This window comes from Gracilinanus agilis, chromosome 2 (assembly GCF_016433145.1).
Source record: "Gracilinanus agilis isolate LMUSP501 chromosome 2, AgileGrace, whole genome shotgun sequence".
Lineage (NCBI taxonomy): Eukaryota > Metazoa > Chordata > Mammalia > Didelphimorphia > Didelphidae > Gracilinanus > Gracilinanus agilis.
The window spans coordinates 231,820,473-231,841,131 of record NC_058131.1 but is presented as its reverse complement, the minus strand read 5'-3'; the positions used below and the strand labels follow the sequence as shown (position 1 = coordinate 231,841,131).

General features: G+C 42.8%; 2 protein-coding genes across 2 annotated transcripts in view; both read right to left on the bottom strand.

The window, feature by feature from the left end:
* IFT172 (intraflagellar transport 172) overlaps positions 1-11,727 on the bottom strand; it is a 43,746-nt gene extending 32,019 nt beyond the window's left edge. The window contains exons 1-10 of the mRNA XM_044663712.1: positions 11,689-11,727; positions 4,983-5,126; positions 4,649-4,761; positions 4,134-4,173; positions 3,797-3,862; positions 3,405-3,484; positions 2,840-2,927; positions 1,997-2,211; positions 1,369-1,492; positions 912-1,007 (exon numbers count right to left, since the gene is read on the bottom strand). Coding sequence (XP_044519647.1) covers positions 912-1,007; positions 1,369-1,492; positions 1,997-2,211; positions 2,840-2,927; positions 3,405-3,484; positions 3,797-3,862; positions 4,134-4,173; positions 4,649-4,761; positions 4,983-5,126; positions 11,689-11,727 — 1,005 coding nt within the window. The remainder of the gene's footprint in view (positions 1-911; positions 1,008-1,368; positions 1,493-1,996; positions 2,212-2,839; positions 2,928-3,404; positions 3,485-3,796; positions 3,863-4,133; positions 4,174-4,648; positions 4,762-4,982; positions 5,127-11,688) is intronic.
* A 3,776-nt stretch (positions 11,728-15,503) lies between these two features.
* Positions 15,504-18,886, bottom strand: FNDC4 (fibronectin type III domain containing 4). The gene is made up of 7 exons (XM_044660990.1): positions 18,588-18,886; positions 18,233-18,384; positions 18,034-18,149; positions 17,571-17,775; positions 16,987-17,076; positions 16,314-16,435; positions 15,504-16,092 (listed from the first exon to the last, which is right to left on the bottom strand). Exons 2-7 carry the CDS (start codon positions 18,354-18,356, stop codon positions 16,057-16,059), a joined length of 693 nt encoding a protein of 230 aa, XP_044516925.1. The 5' UTR covers positions 18,357-18,384; positions 18,588-18,886; the 3' UTR covers positions 15,504-16,056.
* Between the last annotated feature and the right edge of the window lie 1,773 nt (positions 18,887-20,659).

Sequence of the window (20,659 nt, the reverse complement as noted above, 5' to 3'; positions counted from 1 at the left end):
GGAAGGGGAATCAAAATCTCATGAATCTTGGTGCAGGTTTTATCTCAGGATTGTCACAAAGTAAAAGTAATATAGGTAATATTTATAAAGTATTTTACAAACCTAAAAGGACTACATAAATGCTAGCTATTTATTATATTAGTAAAAACAAGATATCAATTTAAAAAAAGACTTAAAAAGCAGTATGGTATAACTGACAGAGAAATGGCCTTGGAGTCAGTAAGTCCCAAGTTGAAATCCAACCTTTAATACATAGTAGATGTGTGACCCTTTTCAGTACCTGAATCTCTCAGTGCCTCAGGCAATTTTAAGTTGCAGAATAGGTGTTTAACTGCATTGGTAGAGGGAATCTCCTTACCAGAATTTCCCTATACTAATGAAATCACAGGTCAGTCCAAAAAAAATTTTTTTTAAATGAGTACCCTCTATTGCAGCATGATATAGAGGTCTAAGTCTGAGGACCAGATCTAGAACTAACCAGGTATGTGACCAGGAGAATTTTATCTTAAGGACTATGTCCTCATCTGTAACAAAGGAAAAAATAATACTTGCCCTATTTCTCTTACAGAGTTGTGAGAAAAATGCTTGTAAACCTTAAAGTAGCATGTAAACCCGAGTTATTCTTCTTCCCTAGGTTTGTTTATACTCAAGACAATTTCAGGCTAGAAAAGGGCTGAGAATCAGTCTCTGGGGTCTAGTTTCAAAGCTCTTGGGTCTGCCAGTGTCTTCCCTAAAATGAAAGACTTCTAGAGAGCTACCCTGATGTGACCTAATCTTCACTGAAGCTCATCCTGCACCAGATGAAAATAGTTATCCTTGGATATAACAGTGATATAACCTGGGGGAAAGGAAATAGTACAAAGCTGGGAACTCATGGCCAGGTCTGAATGGCTAGAATGTGTCCTACTTACCTGGCTAGGTCCTACATATGTCAACTCAAACTTGTTCTTGTAAATACTTCTTCGGAGGCAGCAATCAAATTGTTCTACCCCACCACACAATGTACCCTGTAAGAAAAGATGGCAGCATTTGGGAGCCATTAGAAAGTAGTGAGGCAGTATTATGAACCAGGGAGAAACATCTGGGGCCACAAAGAAGGAGGAAAGATGATGTGAGCATTACAAAAGCAAAGGATGGCAGAAGAAGGGCATCACAAACTGTTGGGACATTTGCATTCTCCCAGTAACCTCCAAAAGGATAAGATTTAATTCCTCCTCACTACTTCCAGTCCCTGGATTGGTAAAATGGGGTCAAAAGAAGGTAGAATTACTAATGGAATCAGGTAAATATCCTTAGGGAAAGGGAGGATTTCCTAGGAAAAGGAAAAGTTCTTGGCAAGAAGGGGGGGGGGGTTCCAGGCAAACATACTGCACAAAGTCGGGAACCATCCCGCTTCCAGGCTAGGGCAGTGACTGTGTATAGGTTGGCAATCTCTTTGGGTTTTGCCTCCTCCCAGATACTTCGTCGAGGGCTCCAATTCAGCACCCGAAGTCTAGGGATTAAAGGACACAAAGCAAATGGTATGTAGAAGGAACAGGGGCTTGAGTAGAGAAGTATGGAAGGAGATAAAAATAGGGTACTAATGGGAAAAATGTTTCCCCTTCATTAGTGAAGAAAAGGATCAATAAGAGAGCATGAGAGAAGTCTAGTGGGAAAGGAGAACAAAGACTTCAAGGTGACTTGAGAAGAGGATAGAAGGGTGATGATGGAAAGGTAAACTTTCATCACAAAGGTGATGAAAGAAAGGTAGTGAGGTCAGCTCTTAAAGTTAAGGAAATGGGTAAAAGCTAGAGAAAAGGAAGATGGAAGAAGTAATTTAGGAAAGAGGTACACAAGATATACAAAGGAATGAAAAAAGACTGAAATGTAGAAAAGACAAAAATTGGGAGTCTGAGACCAAGGAGATTAAAGAAGAGATAACAAGAAGAGACTAAAAGGAAGTACAGAGAAAGATGGGACAAGACTATGGAACGACTGTTCAACCATGCTATCCCACCTGTCATAACTTCCCAGTACAACAGCTTGACCTCCAGGACTGGCTGCAGCTGTGGTGAACTCACGTTCCTGAGGATCACGGCTATAATCAAAAGTTTGTAATACATGGCCTTCTTTTCCATAAGCTACAATCCTTCGGTCACAGCCAGCAGCCACAATGCTATTAGACGCCCAAGCCAAGGCATAGGGTGGACATGGATGACTGACCAGTTTTCCCTAGAACAGGAATGGAAGAAGTCTGGCAAGCAGCCACATTGACTTTTATTTCAATATTCTAAAAAATCCCTTCTTTTTATCACCTCCTTCATATTTACTCTGACCATGTTCTCCCTATAGAAATTATTCCCTTAACATAAGAGAAATCCTACTTACACAAACCAAATCTCCTTTACAAAGACAGCACATACACACACATACACAAACTGACTAGTATCGAGGAGGCAACTCCCCACAATACACACAACAACTAATAAGATGGAGGACTACTCTTACAAACTGATATCAAACAAAATTAGTTTGTAAGTCTTACCAGTGGGTCCACACACCCTGATCAATATGTAATGACCAGACCCACAGTCATACAACCTACTTTCCCCAGAATTTTCATTCCATTTTTAGCTTCATGCACTCCCAGTCCCTAAATTTCTATTATCCTTATGTTTATTGCTCTCAAGGATTCTTAGCCTTGGGTTCTCCATATCTCTCTTCTAAAAATCTAGTCCCCTAGACTTCTCAAAACCAAATACCCAAGTCTCCTGATTTTCTTCTTTCTGTGAAGATCTAAGCTACTCTTTATCTTCACCCCTAAACATCTTGATTTCAAAGGATCCCTTACCACACATACCTGTGATTCCCCAGAGCCCTCATCATCAAAGAAGTATCGGACAATGGTGCCATCAGCATGACCAGAAAGAATTCCTTTCCCAGATCCACTGGAAAGTCAAGAGAAAAAGTAGATTTTAGAAAAATAAAGTAATAATAAAGTGCTTTAAAAGTTTATAAAGGGCTCCATCTGTATCCAATATCTCACTAGAATTTAACAACAATCTCACATGGTAAATATTACATAATTTTTATCCCTATTTACAAAGGAGAAAACAGCCTGCGGTGCAGGGGGTGGGGGGTAGCATTTGGGGATGTGTGACAGTTCTTAAGTGTCAGGGCTGGGATTCAAACCCAAGTCTTACTTGTCTCCAAGTCCAGTGTTTTATCCCCCACCACACTGTCTAAGGGACTCAATCCCAGCAATCAAATGATCTTTTGCCCTCAAGCCATATTCTAACTTGTGGCTCCCTTCATTCCTTTGACTTAGTCCCTCAAAAATCATTCATTTTCCCACTTCCAATATCCTTATGCTTCCTCCCCCACTCCCACCCTCTCAGCAACCCCTGGCATTCTCCCTTTCTTACTTTGATGTTAGTGACACCACATAAGAATCTGTCCCATAGATGGTAGATGATTTATTGGTTTTAGTATTTGCCAAACGGACCTGAAAGAGTAAGAAGACAGATAAACTTTTCCTTTATATCTTGACCTGAAGAAAGTCAGCAAAGGGACTAAACTGCACATATTCAAGACTTAAGAAGGAAAATTTAGTCTAAAATAGCCTATGCCACTATTCCTTAACTATAAAATTAAGCTCAGGTTTAGAACTAGATATAAAAGCTTTTATGGATTCCCTGTCATTTTGTATGACTATGGTTAATCACCTTACCTTTATAAAATAAACTCTAATACTAGAGATCTGACCCTAAAGGAGAAGAGGCCCTGTTGACCAGTCTTCCGTGTTTCCCTCTTTTACCTTCCCTTCAGCCAGTCCAAAAACAATGATATATTCTGCTGGCCACTGTAAACAAGTAACAGCACTCTGTAAGGAAAAAAAGAAAAAAAGTTTTGTGGAATTAGCACTGCTTATCAGAACCAGTCAATACAGAAGCACTACTCTGGTCTTTTGCATGGAAGGACACAACTGAGCTCAAAAAGAGAAAGCCTATAAAGATGAGTAGTGAGAAAACTATCCCCTTGGCAATGGAAAGAGTCAGCACCAGATGTCAGACTAAGGAACTCTTGGGTAGTGAGACATCCTGATAAAAACACATCTGTCCCAATAACTCATACTGAGGGGGCAAATACTTTACCGTCTGGATGAATTTGTTGCAGATAACTTTCTTGTCACCCCTACCCCAAAAAAGGAAAAAAAGAGGTATCAAAAGCAGAATCAACTTGTAAAAATTAAAATTAAAAATACATTAAAATGATCAAAAGAAGCTTTGGGTAAAGAACAGCAAGAGAAAATACCACTGAACTATCCACTTAGACCCTTTTGTATTTCTATCCATATAGGTTCCTTGGAGTATTAAGGAAGCCTATGTGGGATTCTGAGTGGTCTTGGCTTTGTAAACAATAAAGATTCAATGACACTATCCATATCTCAGTTGTTAAGTAGAGACAGAGTGCTTCTGCTTTATGTAATGTGGACTTTCCTCGGAATGGACTAGGAAAGCACAATAACAAAAGCACCAGTTATCATAAGGAATGCCTTTGTCTTTTGGGCAGGTTTTATTATCTCCTCTTTAGACCCTTCTCCCCAAGGCATCATTTCCCTTCTACTCATATTTTCCCAGTCATCCACTTTCACTGTCTCTAGCCTTACCAATCTTCTCCAATCTTGTATACATAGATGATGTTGTCAGTCTGTCCTATGGCAATCTTAGTGGAATCAGGAGAGAAAGCCATGCCCTTCACCACATAGCTCTTCCTGCCATACTAAAGGTGAGACAAAGGAATTTAAGTGTATTAGGAGAAAGAATGAAAAAAAGGATTTTATGATTGTACTGAAGTTAAGGGGAATGTGGAAGGGAAAAGGAAAATGGATGGAATAAGAATGATAAGCCATTTCATGTAACTTGAGACTAAGGTCAGAGTTGGAAAGTTTCCTTTGTCCTCAGGACAGAGTAGAGGCCAAGACAGAAATAATCTCTCTTCACCTTCATGTCAGCCGGTTTGGTGGAGAATTTATCTCTTCGTTCCCCATGCTCATCATACAACAACACTACACGATCTACTGTACAGACAGCAAATTTGGCATTGTTCTGGGACCAAGCCATGCAGGTCACTTTTGCAGCCCCATCCTGTTGAGGGAAAAGGCAAATTTTAAAAAGTAAATTTTAGCTTCCACTGAGAAATAACAGCATTCAAGCTCATAAACTAAAGCACAAGAAAATATGAAATAGGAACATATAAGAGGAACTAAATAATTTTGTATTTATTTTCTGTATATTTTATATTTATTTATTTGTGACCACATATATTCTCAGGACTACATAAGGTATCTGAATGCAGGAAGCATCTCACCTTTGAATTTGTAGTCTCAGCACCAAGTACAGTACCTAGCTTATAGTAGGCATTTACTAAATGCTTGTAAACTCTTTTATATCTTTTTATAGGGCCTTCTTCATTTTCATAACTACAGTTTGTGTTCAGATTATTTTATGTCCACATATTGCTGCCTCCCCCTTTTTTAAACTGGACCTATTGGTGTAAGAAATTACCTCTGCCCATTCAACAGTTTATCATGTTAAGAGTTGCCTGAGGCATTTATTTAAGTGACAAGATCAGTATCTGTCAGAGGTGGATTGTGAACATAGATCTTCTTGATTCAGAGGCATGCCTTCCATCTGCTAGGTCAAACTCTTTTTTCTTTTTTTCTTTGCTGAACTATCAGTTCCCTAAGGGCAATAACAGTGCCCCCTGTTTTTCTTGGTAGCTCCTGAAGGGACACTAGAACTGTAGATAATACTGCTGGCCTTGAAGTCGAGAAGACTTGGATCTGTTACTAGCTGTATTTGGACAAGTCACTTACTCTCTGAGCCTCAGGCAGAGAACTCCCTAAGGTGAAAAATTATAGATAGGTTGCCCTTTGCTAAAGTGGAGAAAGTTCCCACATCAACCTCATCACAGGTTATTGACATTTTAAAGAACCAACACAGTATCTTGCATATAGTAGATGTTTAATATTGTTTACTTAAACTGAGAATCCTGTGAATTATTTTTTGCCAAATTATCTGCTCTTCCCTGTATCCAGATTTAGATAGGAAGAAAAGTCTAGGATGAACTGCATTTGGGAAATTGCATGGAGCTTTCAATAATTCCAAGCTGTTTGTTGATGTGAAAGCCCATTTAAAAAACTCTCATATTGATTGGGGATGTAGACTCGAAACCACCATACCAATGCAACTATCAATAATATAGAAATAAGTCTTGATCAGTGACACGTGTTAAAACCAGTGGAAATGCACATTGGCTATGGGAGTGTGGGGTGTGAAGGGGGGTTGAAGGGGAAAGTAAAAACATGAATCATGTAACCATGGAAAATTTTTCTAAAAAATAAAATAAAAATAAAAATAAAAACTCCCATATTCTCATGATGCAATATGACTATAAATCATGAAACACTACTATCTCAGAAGAATCAGAACTACAGGTGACCCAAAGGGTAACAGAAAAGGCTTACAGGGGTAGGGATAAGTTAAGCTCAAGCTTATAATTAGAGATGACTTTTATACCACTGAAATCCTACTTTAAAGCCTCAATGGGACATGAAATCAATCCTAGGTTCTCAGAAGATATGCAAAAATGGTGCAAGCTCTATCAGATTCTAATAAGCTGAAAAGTCTTAAAGTATAAGCCTGGTAATAAGGATCAATTGATGGAATAAGGATGAACTTGAAGACTTCGCATTACTTGGTCCTGAGGAACTAGGGTCTTTCAGTACCCATTTGTACTGAAGGAATTGGTAGATGTGATTGGTGAATCCCTATCAATAATATCTGAAAGATTTTGGAAAAGAGGAAAGGTACCACAAAATTAGAGAACAGCAAATATCCTGATTCTCTGAAAGGGAACAGGTTATTTCCTCCCCTACCCTCTTGGCTGGAGGACCTCATACTTCACTGAAAAAAAGTGAGCAGCTCTCTTCTTTTTCATTTTCTACTACCTACCACCTCAGATATCTCCCTCACTTCCCTGACCCCCATATCACATGAAGGAATGGCCCTTTTCTTGCCAAAGCAAACTTCCCTTTATATGCACCCTTGATCCCATTCTGTCCTATTTTCTACAGCAGACCGCCCCAACTATTGACCCTACTCCCTCTATAACCTTGAATCTGTAACTATATATTGTCTCTTTCCTTATCACCTATAAACATGTCTATGTTTCCCCCAATCTTTGAAAAAAATCATTTAACTGTTATCATCCCCACTATCCATCATCCTTTCTTTTTCTCTTTATGTCTAATCTTTGCAAGAAAGCTGACTACATTAGATGTTTTCACTTTTGCTCCTCTCACCTGCATCTAAATTCTGCAATTTGGCTCCCACTCTTATCATTCAACTGAAACTGTACTCTTCCAAGTTAACAGTGATCTCTTAATTGCCATATCTAATGGTCTTTTCTCAATCCTCATCCTTTTTGACTACACTTAAATCTTTGACACTGTCCTTCATTTTCTCTTGGATACTACCTTCTCTCCAGTTTTTTTTGTTTTTGTTTTTGTTCTTTTTTGTGACATTGCTCTCTCCTGGCTCTCCTTCTACCTCCCTGGCTGCTCTGTCTTAGGCTTCCTTGCTGGATCTTCCTCAAGATTCTACAAATATTTCCTGTAAGGCTTTGTCTGGTTCCTCACTTCTTCTTCCTCTATACTAACTCATTGGGAAATCTTATGAGCTCCTATAGACTCAATTATTCAGGTGTATGTGTGTATCCAGCTCAAATCCTTCCCCTGAGTCCTGATCTTGAATCAATGACTTACCTTTTGGACACAGCAATACACCATACAAGCATCTCAAATTCATCATGTCAAGAATATTACTCTTATCTTTCTTCCAAAAACCTTTCTTCTCAACTTTCCTATTACTGTCAAGAGCATTCATCCTCCCATTCATCCAGGTTAATAAATTTGGTGTCATCGTCAGCTCTGGCATATTCAATTGGCGGATAAGTCTTTTGTTTCTAAATATCTTCAAAACGTCTCCATATTTTGAAAATATTGTTAGTCAAAATATCTCCATAGAATTCCTTCTTTCTACTCACAGCTGCCACCTGTGTCCAGGCTTTCATAACCTCTCCCCTGGACCATTGCAATTGCCTTTCCATTGATCTCCCAGTCTCATATCTCTTCCCCACTTCAATCTATCCCCTCTTTAGCTAGCAAATGGGTTTTCTTAAAGTGAAGATCTGACTATACCACCCCTCCTAGTCAATAAACTGCAGGGGCTCCCTATTGCCTCAGGATCAAATATAAAATCATGTTTGTTATTTTTTATTCCTCACACATAACACTGACTCCCAACTCTCTTTACCTTTTCACTGGCTGTCTCTCATGCCTGGAACAAATACTCTCCCTTCCTCATCTCTGTCTCCTGACTTCCCTGGCTTCCTTCAAGGTTCATCCCATCCTAAATCCTAGTTTCTGCAAAAGGCCTTGCCTATACAACCCCCTTACCCTGCCAAATGCATTGATTACATTCTATTTACACTGATTATATCTTGTAGGCCCAGAGTTAAGTACATTCTGCTTCCCCCATGAGAATGTCAGGTCCTTGAGGACAGGAATTATGTTTTTATATTTATTTATATTCATATATATATATATTTATATTTATATTCTTAGCACTTAGCACAGTACCTGATACATAAGCCTTCAATAATGCTTTTTTTTTTTAAACCCTTAACTTCTGTGCATTGGCTCATAGCTGGAAGAGTGGTAAGGGTGGGCAATGGGGGTCAAGTGACTTGCCCAGGGTCACACAGCTGGGAAGTGTCTGAGGCTGTATTTGAACCCGTCTCTAGACCTGACTCTCAATCCACTGAGCTACCCAGCTGCCCCCAATAATGCTTTTTTAACAGAACAATAATGCTTTTTTAACAGAACAACTGAAGAGTCTACAAACTATAGCCAGTGAGCTTGATTTTGATTCCTGGTAAAATTCTCCAATGAGACAATAAACATCTAGAAAGGGATGTAGTCAATACAAAGAGCCAGAAATAAGGCTTCATCATAAAAAGGGCTTAGGTAGTTCAGTGGCTAGAGAGCCGGGCCTGGAGTTGGGAGGTCCTGGGTTCAAATGTGACCTCAGACACTTCCTAGCTATGTGACCCTAGGTAAGTCACAGCCCCAATTGCCTAGCCCTTACCAATTCTCTCTTGGACCTGATGCTTAGTATCAATTCTTTTTTTTTTTTTAAACCCTTACCTTCCATCTTGGAAACAATACTGTGTCTTGGTTCCAAGGCAGAAGAGTGGTAAGGGCTAGGCAATGGGAGTTAAGTGTCTTGCCCAGGGTCACATAGCTGGGAAGTGTCTGAGGCCAGATTTGAACCTAGGACCTCCCATCTCTGAGCCTGGCTCTCAATCCACTGAGCTACCCAGCTGTCCCCCTTAGTATCAATTCTAAGGCAGAAGGTAAAGGTTAAAAAAAAATAATGGGCTGCATAAAGAAAAAAATCCTCATTTGGAATATTGTGTTCAATTCTAGGCATCATAGTTTAAAAAGGGCATTGATAAGTAAGAGTCAAAGAGGACAACCAGGACTTAAAGGACCTTAAGTCTTATGACATATGAGAACTGGTTGAAGGCACTGGACAGGTTTTGCTTTGAGAAGGGGCATATAATAGCTATCTTCAAATATCTAAAAATCTGTCCCATATTAGACTTTTCTATTTGATTCTAGAGGGCAGATCCAGGAATAATAGATAAAAGTTGTAAAAAAAGCCAATTTAGATTTGACATAAACAAAACCTTCCTAATTTTGTGAACCATTTCGAAGTGGATTGAGTTGTTTCTTAGGGGCATCTTGGAGCTCTTCATACAGAGGGTAGATTACCACATGTCAAGTACATTCCAGGGGATTCCTTTGGCATGAGTTGGACTACAGGTTGGTTGAGTTCCCTTCTCAACTCTAAGAATTGTTGTTGTTCAATCATATCTGACTCTTTGTGACCCCATTTGGGATTTTCTTGGCAAATACTAGAGTGGTTTGCCACTTCCTTCTCCAGCTCATTTTACAGAAGAAGAAACTGAGGCAAACAGGGTCAAGTGACTTGCCCAGGATCACACAGTTAGTGTCTGAGGCTGGGTTTGCACTAAGGTCTTCCTGACTCCAGGTCCAGCACTATATCCATTTAGCTATCTCCCTGCCTAGATCACAGTGGAAGGAATTACCTCAAGACCAGGGATATATTAAAATATCTGCTTTCCCCACCTACCAATATCCCTATATGCATTTTTGCCACTAAGGATTTCCCTTAACTGAGACCAGAATCATCCTCTAATTCTAATATTCTTTACCCTATAGTCTTCCTCTCCAAAAAAATCTTACTGAGACTACCCAAAGCAATGAACTACAACCAGTCTCACAGTCACAATATTAAGGATGCCACCATCAGTCCCCCAGTTCTTGCTTTTGTTGTCTTAATGAAAGGGCACTGCCCTGGACTTAGCTATAATAGAATCACAGAAATAGTTAGAAGGGACCTAATAACTACCTACTCAAAGAAGGTACATACTGTCTTTTTTGTTTGTTTTTAATAATCTTTAATTTCTATCTTGGTGAGATACAAGAGTGGCAAAGGTTAGGCAATTGGGGTTAAGTGACTTGCCCAGAGTGACACAGCTATGAAGAGTTTGAGGCCAGATTTGAACCTAGGTCCTCCTGACTCCCAGATCTGGCCCTCTATCTACTGTGCTACCTAGCTGCCCTGCAAGGTAGCCTGTAATTTTGGATGGTCCTAATTAGTTAGCAAGCATAATTTCAAGCCTTGATCTTCTCTCTTAGCAAGTTCCACCCACCATCCCAAGATCCAAAGAGCATAAGCCTAATCTCTTTCCTGTATCTGAAGGGAGCTACATGTCAAACCCCCCCCCCCCCCCATCTACCTATGTCTTTTCTTCTTGGATAAAAAAAAAATCCCTTGGATACTCAACCATTTTCTAAGATCTAATGGGTAGAATAATAGGTCTGGAATCAGGAAAACCTAGGTTCAAATCCTACCTCTGTCACTAGCTGCCATATAAATGCTAGTTGTAATTATAATTGTTATCACTGTTATATCACAACCTTTCTCAGCCTCAGTTTCCTCATTTGTAAATTTAGGATAACAATACCACCTATTTCACAGGATGGTTGTTTTGAGGATCAAACAAGTTAATACTATGATGCAAAGCACTTTGCAAACCTTAAAACTTTAGCTATTATTACTATCATCACAGGATCACAAATTTGGGACTGAAATTAAATTCAACAATCAGATTGATGATGTTATTAAAAGAATCCCGGGTCTGGGGTCAGTGGACCAGAATCCAAATTCTGGCTCCACCAGTCGCTATCCGTGTGACCTTGGGCAGGTCACTTCTGTCAAACCTCGCAGTTGGACTAGATGGCCCCTCAGGCACCTCCTATCTTCAGCTCTCGGTGCTACGATAGTTACGGTGTCTTCCCGGCCGAAACCAGGGTCTGTGCTGCTCTGGCGCCTTCGACCATCCGCGACGGGCTGGGAGGGAAGAGCGATGGAGGCCCCGTAGGGATCCCCAGACGCTTGTCCTTCAAGGTTTCTGCGCCGTCCCTACTGGCACCCGAGCCTAGAGTAACGTCAGAGGGGGCGGCGGAAGGCGGAGGGACCCCTGGCGGCTCACCTGAGGGCTCAGCAGGGTCCTCAAGTGCTTCAACTGCATGGCGACTCTAGGCTCCCGCACCTTCAGCGACAACTCCCGCTGTTACCCGGGCAACCAGCTCTCACAGCAAGCTCAGCATCTAACACTGCCGCGCGATGCTTACGTCAGTCCAGCGCGCGGAGATAGCGAAGGCGCAAGCGCGTTAGGGGCTTAGAGGGGCGGGGAGAGGGGGAGGAGAAGAATGAAAAGGGCTTGGGGAGGAAGGAGGAGGAGAAGAAGCGGGAGGAAAGAGGGGAAGGAGGAGAATGAGAAGGACTTGGGGAGGGAGGAGGGGAACAAGGAGGAGAGAAGAGGGGTTAGAAGGAGGAGTAGGGGAGAGAAGAAGAAATAAGAGGGGGAGGAGAGAGACTGGCTTTGGGAAGCTTTTGGGTAAAGAGTATGTTCTCATCCACTGGAACAAACCCAGATTCCCAGTTTAGAGCAATTCCTGAGTTTGAGCCCAGACCAAAGATATCTGCATTCACACCCCCAATTGCACCTCTGAGCCATTACTCAAAGACCTCTTTCTCTAATAGGGTCAGGGCCAATTGGAGGACACAGGTTGTGATGAAAGGGGGAAGAAGGCAGTGACCCTCAGAGTACAGAGTAAAATTTCAGGGACCAGGCTACAGTAAAAAGAGCACTGGGTTTTAATTTAGAGGACTTGAGTTCAAATCACAACTCTGCCACTAGTTACTTGTGGACCTTGTTCAGGTCCTAGGATCATAGATCTAAAGCTGGAAGGGACCTCAGAGGTCATCTCTTCCAACCACCTTTACTTTACAGCTGAGGGAACAGGTGACTTGCTCAAGTCACAGAGGTGCTAAGTGCTAGAGTCAGGATTCAGACATAGGTCTTGTGATGACTACAAGATTATCATTGTTCTTTCCATTCCATCTTTCTCTGACCAGCTCTGATACTTGCTATCTTAGGCAAATGAGAGAGTCAGATTTAAAGCTAGAAGCACAGAGTCATCAATGATCTAGAAAACGCTCTCATTTAAAGCTGGGGAAACTAAGCCCTGAGAGTTTGTGTTTGGCTCAAAGTCACATAGGTACTTAAGTGATGGAATTAGGATTTGAACCTGGGCCCTCCAGCCAAAATCCAGCTGGTCACAACCTCTCTAGGCTTCAGTTTTTCTAGTTTGTAAGCTTAGGAGCTTCACCTAGGTCAGGGGTTAGCAACGTATGGCTCTTTCTGCAGGAGCCATAAAGTCAATTTTTTTTTCAGGCGCTGTTACAGGAGCACGCACTGTGAGCACTGTACGGCTCTCACGAAATTACAATTTAAAAAATGTTGGGTTTATGGCTCTCACGGCCAAAAAGGTTGCCGACCCCTGACCTAGGTGATTCCTAAGACCACAGAACTTAAAGAAGTAGGAGCCTTGACTCAGAATGAGTAGGGGAGATAGACACTTGCCTCATAGTCACAGAATAAAAGCTGGAAAGGCCCTTAGATATTGATTCATCTTTTAGAAATAAGGAAACTGAGTCCCTGGAAGATAAAATGACTTGCTACAGGGAGCAAAATCATACTTTTTTAAAGCAGTGTTTCTCACCCCTCTTTTTATGTTTCATCTAGTTGCTAGTTTAGCTCTTAGCTTATCTCATTTTACCTCTTTATATTCAGAAGATTGTAATACCTATTCCCTACTTCTTTTCCTAGTTCTTTTAAAAATTTGCTTAATTATAGCATGTTATGGCCCCATGGAAGGGAATGTTCTGGATCCAGTCACAGGACCTGGATTTATCATGTCTCTGAAGCTTGCTACCTGTGTGACCATCATGGGCAAGTCACTTAACCTTGGACCTCAATTCCCTTAAGGGATTGGACTACATGGCTTCTGAGATCACTTCCAATCCTTAATCTATTAGCTATGCCCTTTCCACTATATATGCCTTGCTGTCTGTGTTCTGGAATTCTTATTTCTTATCCAGAGTCACAGACCGAAATGGGGGGTGGTGTTCACAAAAGTCACAGCTGTGTGAATCAGAAGGCTCAATGAGGCCAGGAGAGTCAGAAATTCTCTGAGCAGTGAGGCTTTCAGCCTCTGGGTTAGTTTCAGCCATCCAGGATTTCTCTCATCTTCACAGAAAGAAACAAGGAGAGGGTATTGGGGCACAGTCATGATTTCACAGGAAACTGGGAATTATTTGGAATCTAGGAATCTAGAGCAGGGTCATATTGTTTTATTGAGGTAAAATAATACCTCACCTCAGTTCTTCTTCCAGGACCTCATTCAGGACAGAGCCTGAACATGGCTCTGTTTAAGCTTTTCATTATTAATGAGTCTTGAACATTGACCACTAACCCTTGCACAGACCTTACACAGACATTGTCCTTGCCTGAGTCCTGATAGAGACAAGCAGTCAAATGTTTAGATGGGGGTAAACAGATTTTGGGATAGGTCCAGTTTCACTAGAAAGATGAGCAGAGCCTTGACAATAGGAAGGACTAACCAACATTGCCTTACTCAGATCTGTTCTTGTGTGACACAGGAGGCAAAACTGGTCAGTACCGATTTAGAGTCTGGGCATGGAAGATATAAAAGATATTGATAGTTTGAAACCCCATTTTCTGTCCTGCCTATATTCCTCCAGTAGACTGAAGGCAACCTTGAGGACAGGGGCAGTTCCAATTTTGTCACATAGTAGGGATGAAATACAAATTTTAAAGTAATGTTAAATTGATATGTTATAACTAACCCTGTTTTAGGTTTTGACCTAAGTTTCAACAGAACTTAGGTTTTCCCCAAATTCCATTTGTGCATCACCTATTGAATCTTTTCAACCAAATGTCCCATTGGCATCTCAACTCAATATATTGAAAACAGATCTCATTCTTCCTCCCCTCTTCCTAATAACATTTCTATAGAAGGCAAATCTTTCTAATCACTCAGGTTCCCAAACCCAATTATCCTCTACTTTTCATATCAGTCCCCATATCCAATTAATAGGCAAGTTTTGTTTATTTGACTTTTATAATATCTCTTGCATCAATGCCATTCTCTCTACCCCCACAGTCACAGCGTTCATTCAGGCTCTCATCCATCTCTCTTTGGAACTATTGCAACAGCATCCTAAGTGGTTCCCTTCAAACTGAAATTCCAAAAACAGGTCTGACTACACCCTTCCCACACTCAAGCAGGAAAAATCCAATCACTCCTTATTACCTCTAGGATAAAATAAAAACTCCAATGTTCACAGTTTGGCTCCTGTCTATCTTTTGAGGTTCTCTCATGCACTCAGTGTTTCCAGCAAAAATGACCTACTTGCTATTCCCTGTACAGGGCATTCTATTACTCAGTTCCTATGCCCAGAACATACTCCTTCCTAACCTTTGCCTATTAGAATCATTAGCTTCCTTCTAGGTTCAGTTTAAGTCCTGTCACTACCTTTTCATGAAACCCATTCTGACCCTCCCCCCACCCCCAACTTTGCTAGTGCCCTAACTCAACCCCCACAAATCATATTTTTATCCTGTATATACTTCTGTGGGCACATTGTTTCTTCTCCTATTTTTGGTATTGACTCCGTATCTCTAGCATCTAGCAACATACCAAGCCCAAAGTGCTCAATAAATGCTTGAATTGAAAACAACTGGAAATAGGGACTCCATACACCCATTCCTCCTATATTCTCTCCACCCTTTTCCAACTGTGGATAAAGAAATAGAACATTTGATATAGGAAACCTGGGGCAGTCTTGTATTAGGATGTTATATAGAAGAAGCAGAGAAAGAAGGTGGGGAAATTCCAAAGTCACATAGGAAAATTACTTTGTTCCAAGAACCTTTTATTGTAAAAATGCCCAAGGGTGTGTGATCACCAGCAGCTCTTGGAGGCTGCCTGATGAGGCAATGAAGCGCCTCAGGCTTCATGGAAGACATTAGATTAGTGCAGCGTGGTGTCTGGTCCCTGGGCTCCAACAGTCCCTCCTCCCTGCCCAGAGCTCACAGAAAGACCCTCATTTGAGTCCTGGGGACAGAGGCTGGGGTTGGAGGCAGCTAAAGATGTTGACTGTCCTGATGCAGGTGAATTAGGTCATTCACTTTCTTGGGCTTCATGGGATAAGGTTAGACAAATCACTCCTCTCAGGACCTGAAACATTAGGGACTTCTCCCACTTTTCATTCATTCTCCAAGTCTAAGGAAACTTTCCCTACCAAGCCCTCATGACCCTGCTTACAGTGAGAAAGGGGGATAGGAGGCAGGTTTCAGTTTGTAGGAATGCTAATTATCCCCTCTGGTTCAGCTGTAAGGAAGGGGGTAGGATCCTTCTCTCTTGGGTAGATGACCATCTGAGTCTTTATCACCATATCTCAATCCATCTCTCTTTTGGCTCCATTTCTTTCAGACGTCAATGGTGTTAATGGATGGTGACTTTTTCTGTAATAGAAAATTATGCTTTGAGCTCATTCAAGAATATTAAAGGGTATAGTTCCTTTTCTTTATTTTCCTATTCCATGTACCTACTTCCCTCCCACTCTTCCAAGCAATTCTATTCTCTCTCTGTTGTTTCTGGCTTCCCCTTCCCCTATCTGGGTCTTGCTGGCCACTTGAAGAGGCCTCTGCTTCCACCCTTCTTCAGTTCCAAACTCCCACATCACCTGTCTGGCCCCCATCGGTCGACCTTGAGGGCTCTGTTCTGGCCCTTTCCCCTTCTCCTTGGGATTGTTGGAGTCATTATCCTTGATGATGTCATACTGACGGCAGAATAGTCCGATCACAGCTATAATGACATCAAGACATTTTACTTTTATCCATAATACCAAGTTTTGATCCTTTCATCCATTCTCAAAGAGCAGACACATACATATACACATATATACTCACTCAAGCTATTTCTATAAAATCTCAGGTCTTATCTTTTCATTTTTGCCTGTCTCTTACAAAGTCCTATTCCCTTGATATTTTTCAATAGATTTTCAACAACTTCCCCTCTCTGGCTTCAGGTTATTTCCAGATTTCTTTCTACCCTCCCCAAATGCAGCAACCCCCACTCCTTTTTCCTTGCTTGTGACCTTGGATAAGTGACTTAGACTCTCTTCATCTGTAAGATGGTGACAATATTATTCTCACTCCCTACCCCATAGGTTTGTTGTGAGGGAAAAGCTTTGAAAATCTCAATGTGCTCTAGAAGTGAGAGTAATTATTATAACTCCTTCTCTCAGTGCTATTCACCTCCTTCTATCTTATTGCCCCATATCTCCTTACTCCCCAGCCCACTCTAAGTAGTCCCCACTCGACCTTGACCCTTTTCTTTCCAAACTCCATGCTCACCTGCCCACATGATCAACACTACCACGATGATGACCACTTCCCCTGTCTGCAGAGTTCGCTCTCCATCCAGACCCTTAACTGTGATATCACCTGAGGAGGACACACAAGGCCTAAAGGATCACCAAGGAGGCACCTAGGAAGCTTTATTTTAAAAGGCACTTAAGGAAGGAACTGCTGGAAATTAGAGAGAGAGAGAGAGATTCATAGTTATTGAGCTCAAATTGTAGGTCATTCTCTCCCCAAGGATGGCTGATTTGTGAAACTGGGAATCAAAGCATCAGAGAGTTGAAGTGGGGCTAAAAGCTAGGCTCATACTCAGGATGAAAGCCTTGTGGACTAGAGGTCAGGTGAAGGCAGCCTTGTAAAAAGCACTCTTCCAAATTACCAGCCCTTTCTTTTTTTCCTCCCTACCAGCCTGCCTTCTCTCAGACATATTGGTAGCATAACTAATTCCATAAGCCTTCTTTCTATTTGTCTAGGATAGTTACTTGCCTTAGATAAGTTGAGTGGCTGTTTCCAATTTTAGGTAGGTAAGGGTCAGAGGAACTTAAGTACAGAGGGTTATAGAGTCAGGTCACTCTTACCTGGGCTTGAACTGTTTGAGGGCAGTCTGTCGGAGCCCTTGAGAGTTCGAAAGTGGACCCGAGGCCCAGGGGGGCTCTCCCCCCGAAGACCAATGCTCCTAACCTGTATGGTGTAATCACTGTCTTCAGCCAAGCCCCAAAGGGCACAGGCTCGAGTTGTGGTGTTCACCTCTCGGATCACCCGCTGTCCAGGTCCATTCTGTCTCTGTGGTGGCAGAAAAGAGTGGTAGAACATAGGATCCTGAACACAGGACATCCTGGCTCCAGTTAAAATATTCCCCTCTGGGGTCAGTCATATACAGCCTCTCTTTGGGGGAAAGAGAAGTAAACAAGGGAAGTGTAGGAGTGCTTATTAAAGGAGGTCTGGTATGGGAGATATCTACTCCAGCATTTCCCCAATTTGAGGAGAACCTGAGGGGGATGCAGGGGAATCTGAAGGAGGGGCCAGAGGGCTGATTCATACTTGCTGGGAGATGGCGTAGCCAATGACAATGTTGCCCTCTGGAACATCCCAGGACACGGTAGCTGAATTGGCTTTGAGCTGAGTGATAGTCACATTCACAGGGGAAGGAGGCCGGTCTGTACCAAGGAAGTGACAGGTTAATATGACTAAACCCATAATGTAGGTTCTAGTTGACCTCTCCCACCCTCACTCAACTTACCTGCTCGGACAAACCCCAGGTCACAGCTGACCAGCAGTAGGACTGTAGGGCTTAGATACGGGGTCAGTGGAATCAGTGAAGCCATTGCCCCCACAGAGTCCATTCTGGAGCACTGGGTCATCATCTGTTCAATCCAGCCAGTTTAGGGGCTCCTGCAGGTGTCAGGAAACCTGGTATCAAAGGCTGCCTGCATCTGCAGCCAATGCCCAAGATAGGACCCCATCGCCCTCCTACCGGCTCCCCGAGGCAATCCCCACCCCAACCTCCGAGTGTCCCCAGGTGAGTTCCGCCCACGCCTACACAGCAGCTCCACCAGCTACACCTCTGGACACGCCTCTGCCCTGCCCACACCCACCTGCTGGGCCCCAGTCTCTCCTACGGTCAGGCCGCTTTGAGCCTAAGGGGCCGCTCTGTGCCGAGGGAGCGGCCCATCTCTCAGCTCCGCGGCGCCGTCCCTACCCCATGCCAGCCCAGGCCCGGCAAGGAAGGCAGTGCAGGGCCCGGTCTGTGGAGCTAAGGGAGTGATGCAGAACCCTTGTCTCCGCTGGCTTTGGTCCGGTTGGCTCTCAGAGGACTCTGCTCTCTCCCTCGTTCGTTAGCTTCTCCCTTCCCTGCGGGTCCTGATGCTGGCTCTGCTCCCCAGTGCGGAGCCCAATGCCGAGATGCCACGCTCCAGCGCTCTCTGCAGCAGGATGTGACCCTCCAGACTGAGTCCGCGGACTGGGTTCTGCAGCGCACAGGCTCTGCCGCTGCAGCTGGGACGTGTAGACCAGCCCCGCCTCCGCTCCCGCCCAGGGCTCTCGCCTCCCTTCACTCTCTCGCCCGCCCCGCCCTCCACTCTCCTCCCTCTCCAGTTGGCTTTCCTTCTCCTTCCCCACCCCCACCCCTTTCCTACATATATAGAACAAGGACTAATTACCCAGGAGTCCAGGAAGGGATGGGTAGTGTCTGGAGAGGAAAAGTACTAAGGTCTTTCTCGCCCTAGCTTCATCACCCCCTACGGTGGAGTTAGCGAATCTCAAGGACAAGTTACCCCATCCTTGGGAGTAGATTAGGGGTAGCGAAGTGGGAGCTCTGGGCCCTAGCGAGACTCAGATCTTATGCGAAGCAGGCAGGATTGAAGGCCCACTCTTCCATCAACCTTAGCCCATGACCCAAATTCTAAAGGAGACCCTGATGATAGCTTTGAGTCTCTAACCCAACCAACCCTCCCAAAACCCATTCTGCTAACTCCAAGTCTCGATTCCCATGATTGAAGTGGGAGAAGAAAAATGGGATAGTTTACCTTTTGGTCTGAGACTTAAGGAAGACACAACAGAATTCTACAAGAATTAAATTCAACAAATATTTTAAGCTACTATATTCAGGGCAATGTGCTAGGTACTGTAGGCTTAAAGACACAAAAGCAACAACATCAGGACTTGCCCTCAAAGAGCCTACATTTTAATGAAGGAATACAACATGCAAGAACATATATGTGCAGGCCTAGAGATGGGAGGTCCTAGGTTCAAACCCGGCCTCAGCCACTTCCCAGCTGTGTGGCCCTGGTCAAGTCACTTGACCCCCATTGCCCACCCTTACCACTCTTCCACCTATGAGACAATACACCGAAATTAAGGGTTTAAAAAAAAAAAAGAACATATATGTGGTGTGTCCTTATATGCATATAATTATTTCCAACTGCATATGAAGTACTACAAAATAATTTAAAGAGGAAGGAGTGCTTTGAAAAGGCAGAACCAAGATGATGGGATAAAGTAAAGGCAGGGATTCACCTCATATTAGAACTAGAAACTAGTTCTGGAGTGGCAAAACCAACAAAAGGACAGGGTGAAACAATTTTCCACCCCAAGACAACTTAGAAGGCTGGCAGAAAAGGTTTGTCTCACAGGTGTGAGTGTAGAGGGCAGTCCAGTACAGGCTGTGTCCCAGTAAGTTAGCAGCAGGCTTTTTTTTGGAAGGGGGGAAGCTAACTGAAATGGCTGCAGCAGCTTTTAAAGCTCTGGATACACAGATGGTAAGAGGAGTCACACCATTGATCAGGAGATTATAGGGGACCCTTTGCTGGTCTTGGGAGCAGGTCTCTGTTGCATTGTCCATACTCAGTTCCTGAGGAAGTCCCAGAGCGAGGAGGAGCATTAGCAAGAGCTGGGACCCTGGTCACAGTTCCAGGATGGGGAAGCAGAAGCCAGGAGAGCAGTGACCATACCCCTCCTTAGATCATACCACCTTAGAAGAACTGAAAAATTACAGACCCCCAGAAATAGCTTTGAAAATAGCTGCATGAGAAACCCAAAGCTTGGGATAGTGTCTTTTCCACTGGGGGAACAGAACCCAATTTTTACATAAAATTAAAAGTCCCATCAAATTCCCAAAACATTATATTATAGAATTAGGAAAACATAAGAAAACTCATTTGGAAGAACA

Coding starts and splice junctions, on each gene's coding strand:
- FNDC4 (XM_044660990.1), bottom strand. CDS start 18,356: ATGATGACCCAGTGCTCCAGAATGGACTCTGTGGGGGCAATGGCTTCA. Junction 16,436..16,986: donor AGTGTTGATCATGTGGGCAG/GTGAGCATGGAG, acceptor ATGTCATTATAG/CTGTGATCGGACTATTCTGC. Junction 16,093..16,313: donor GACCGATGGGGGCCAGACAG/GTGATGTGGGAG, acceptor TTTCTATTACAG/AAAAAGTCACCATCCATTAA.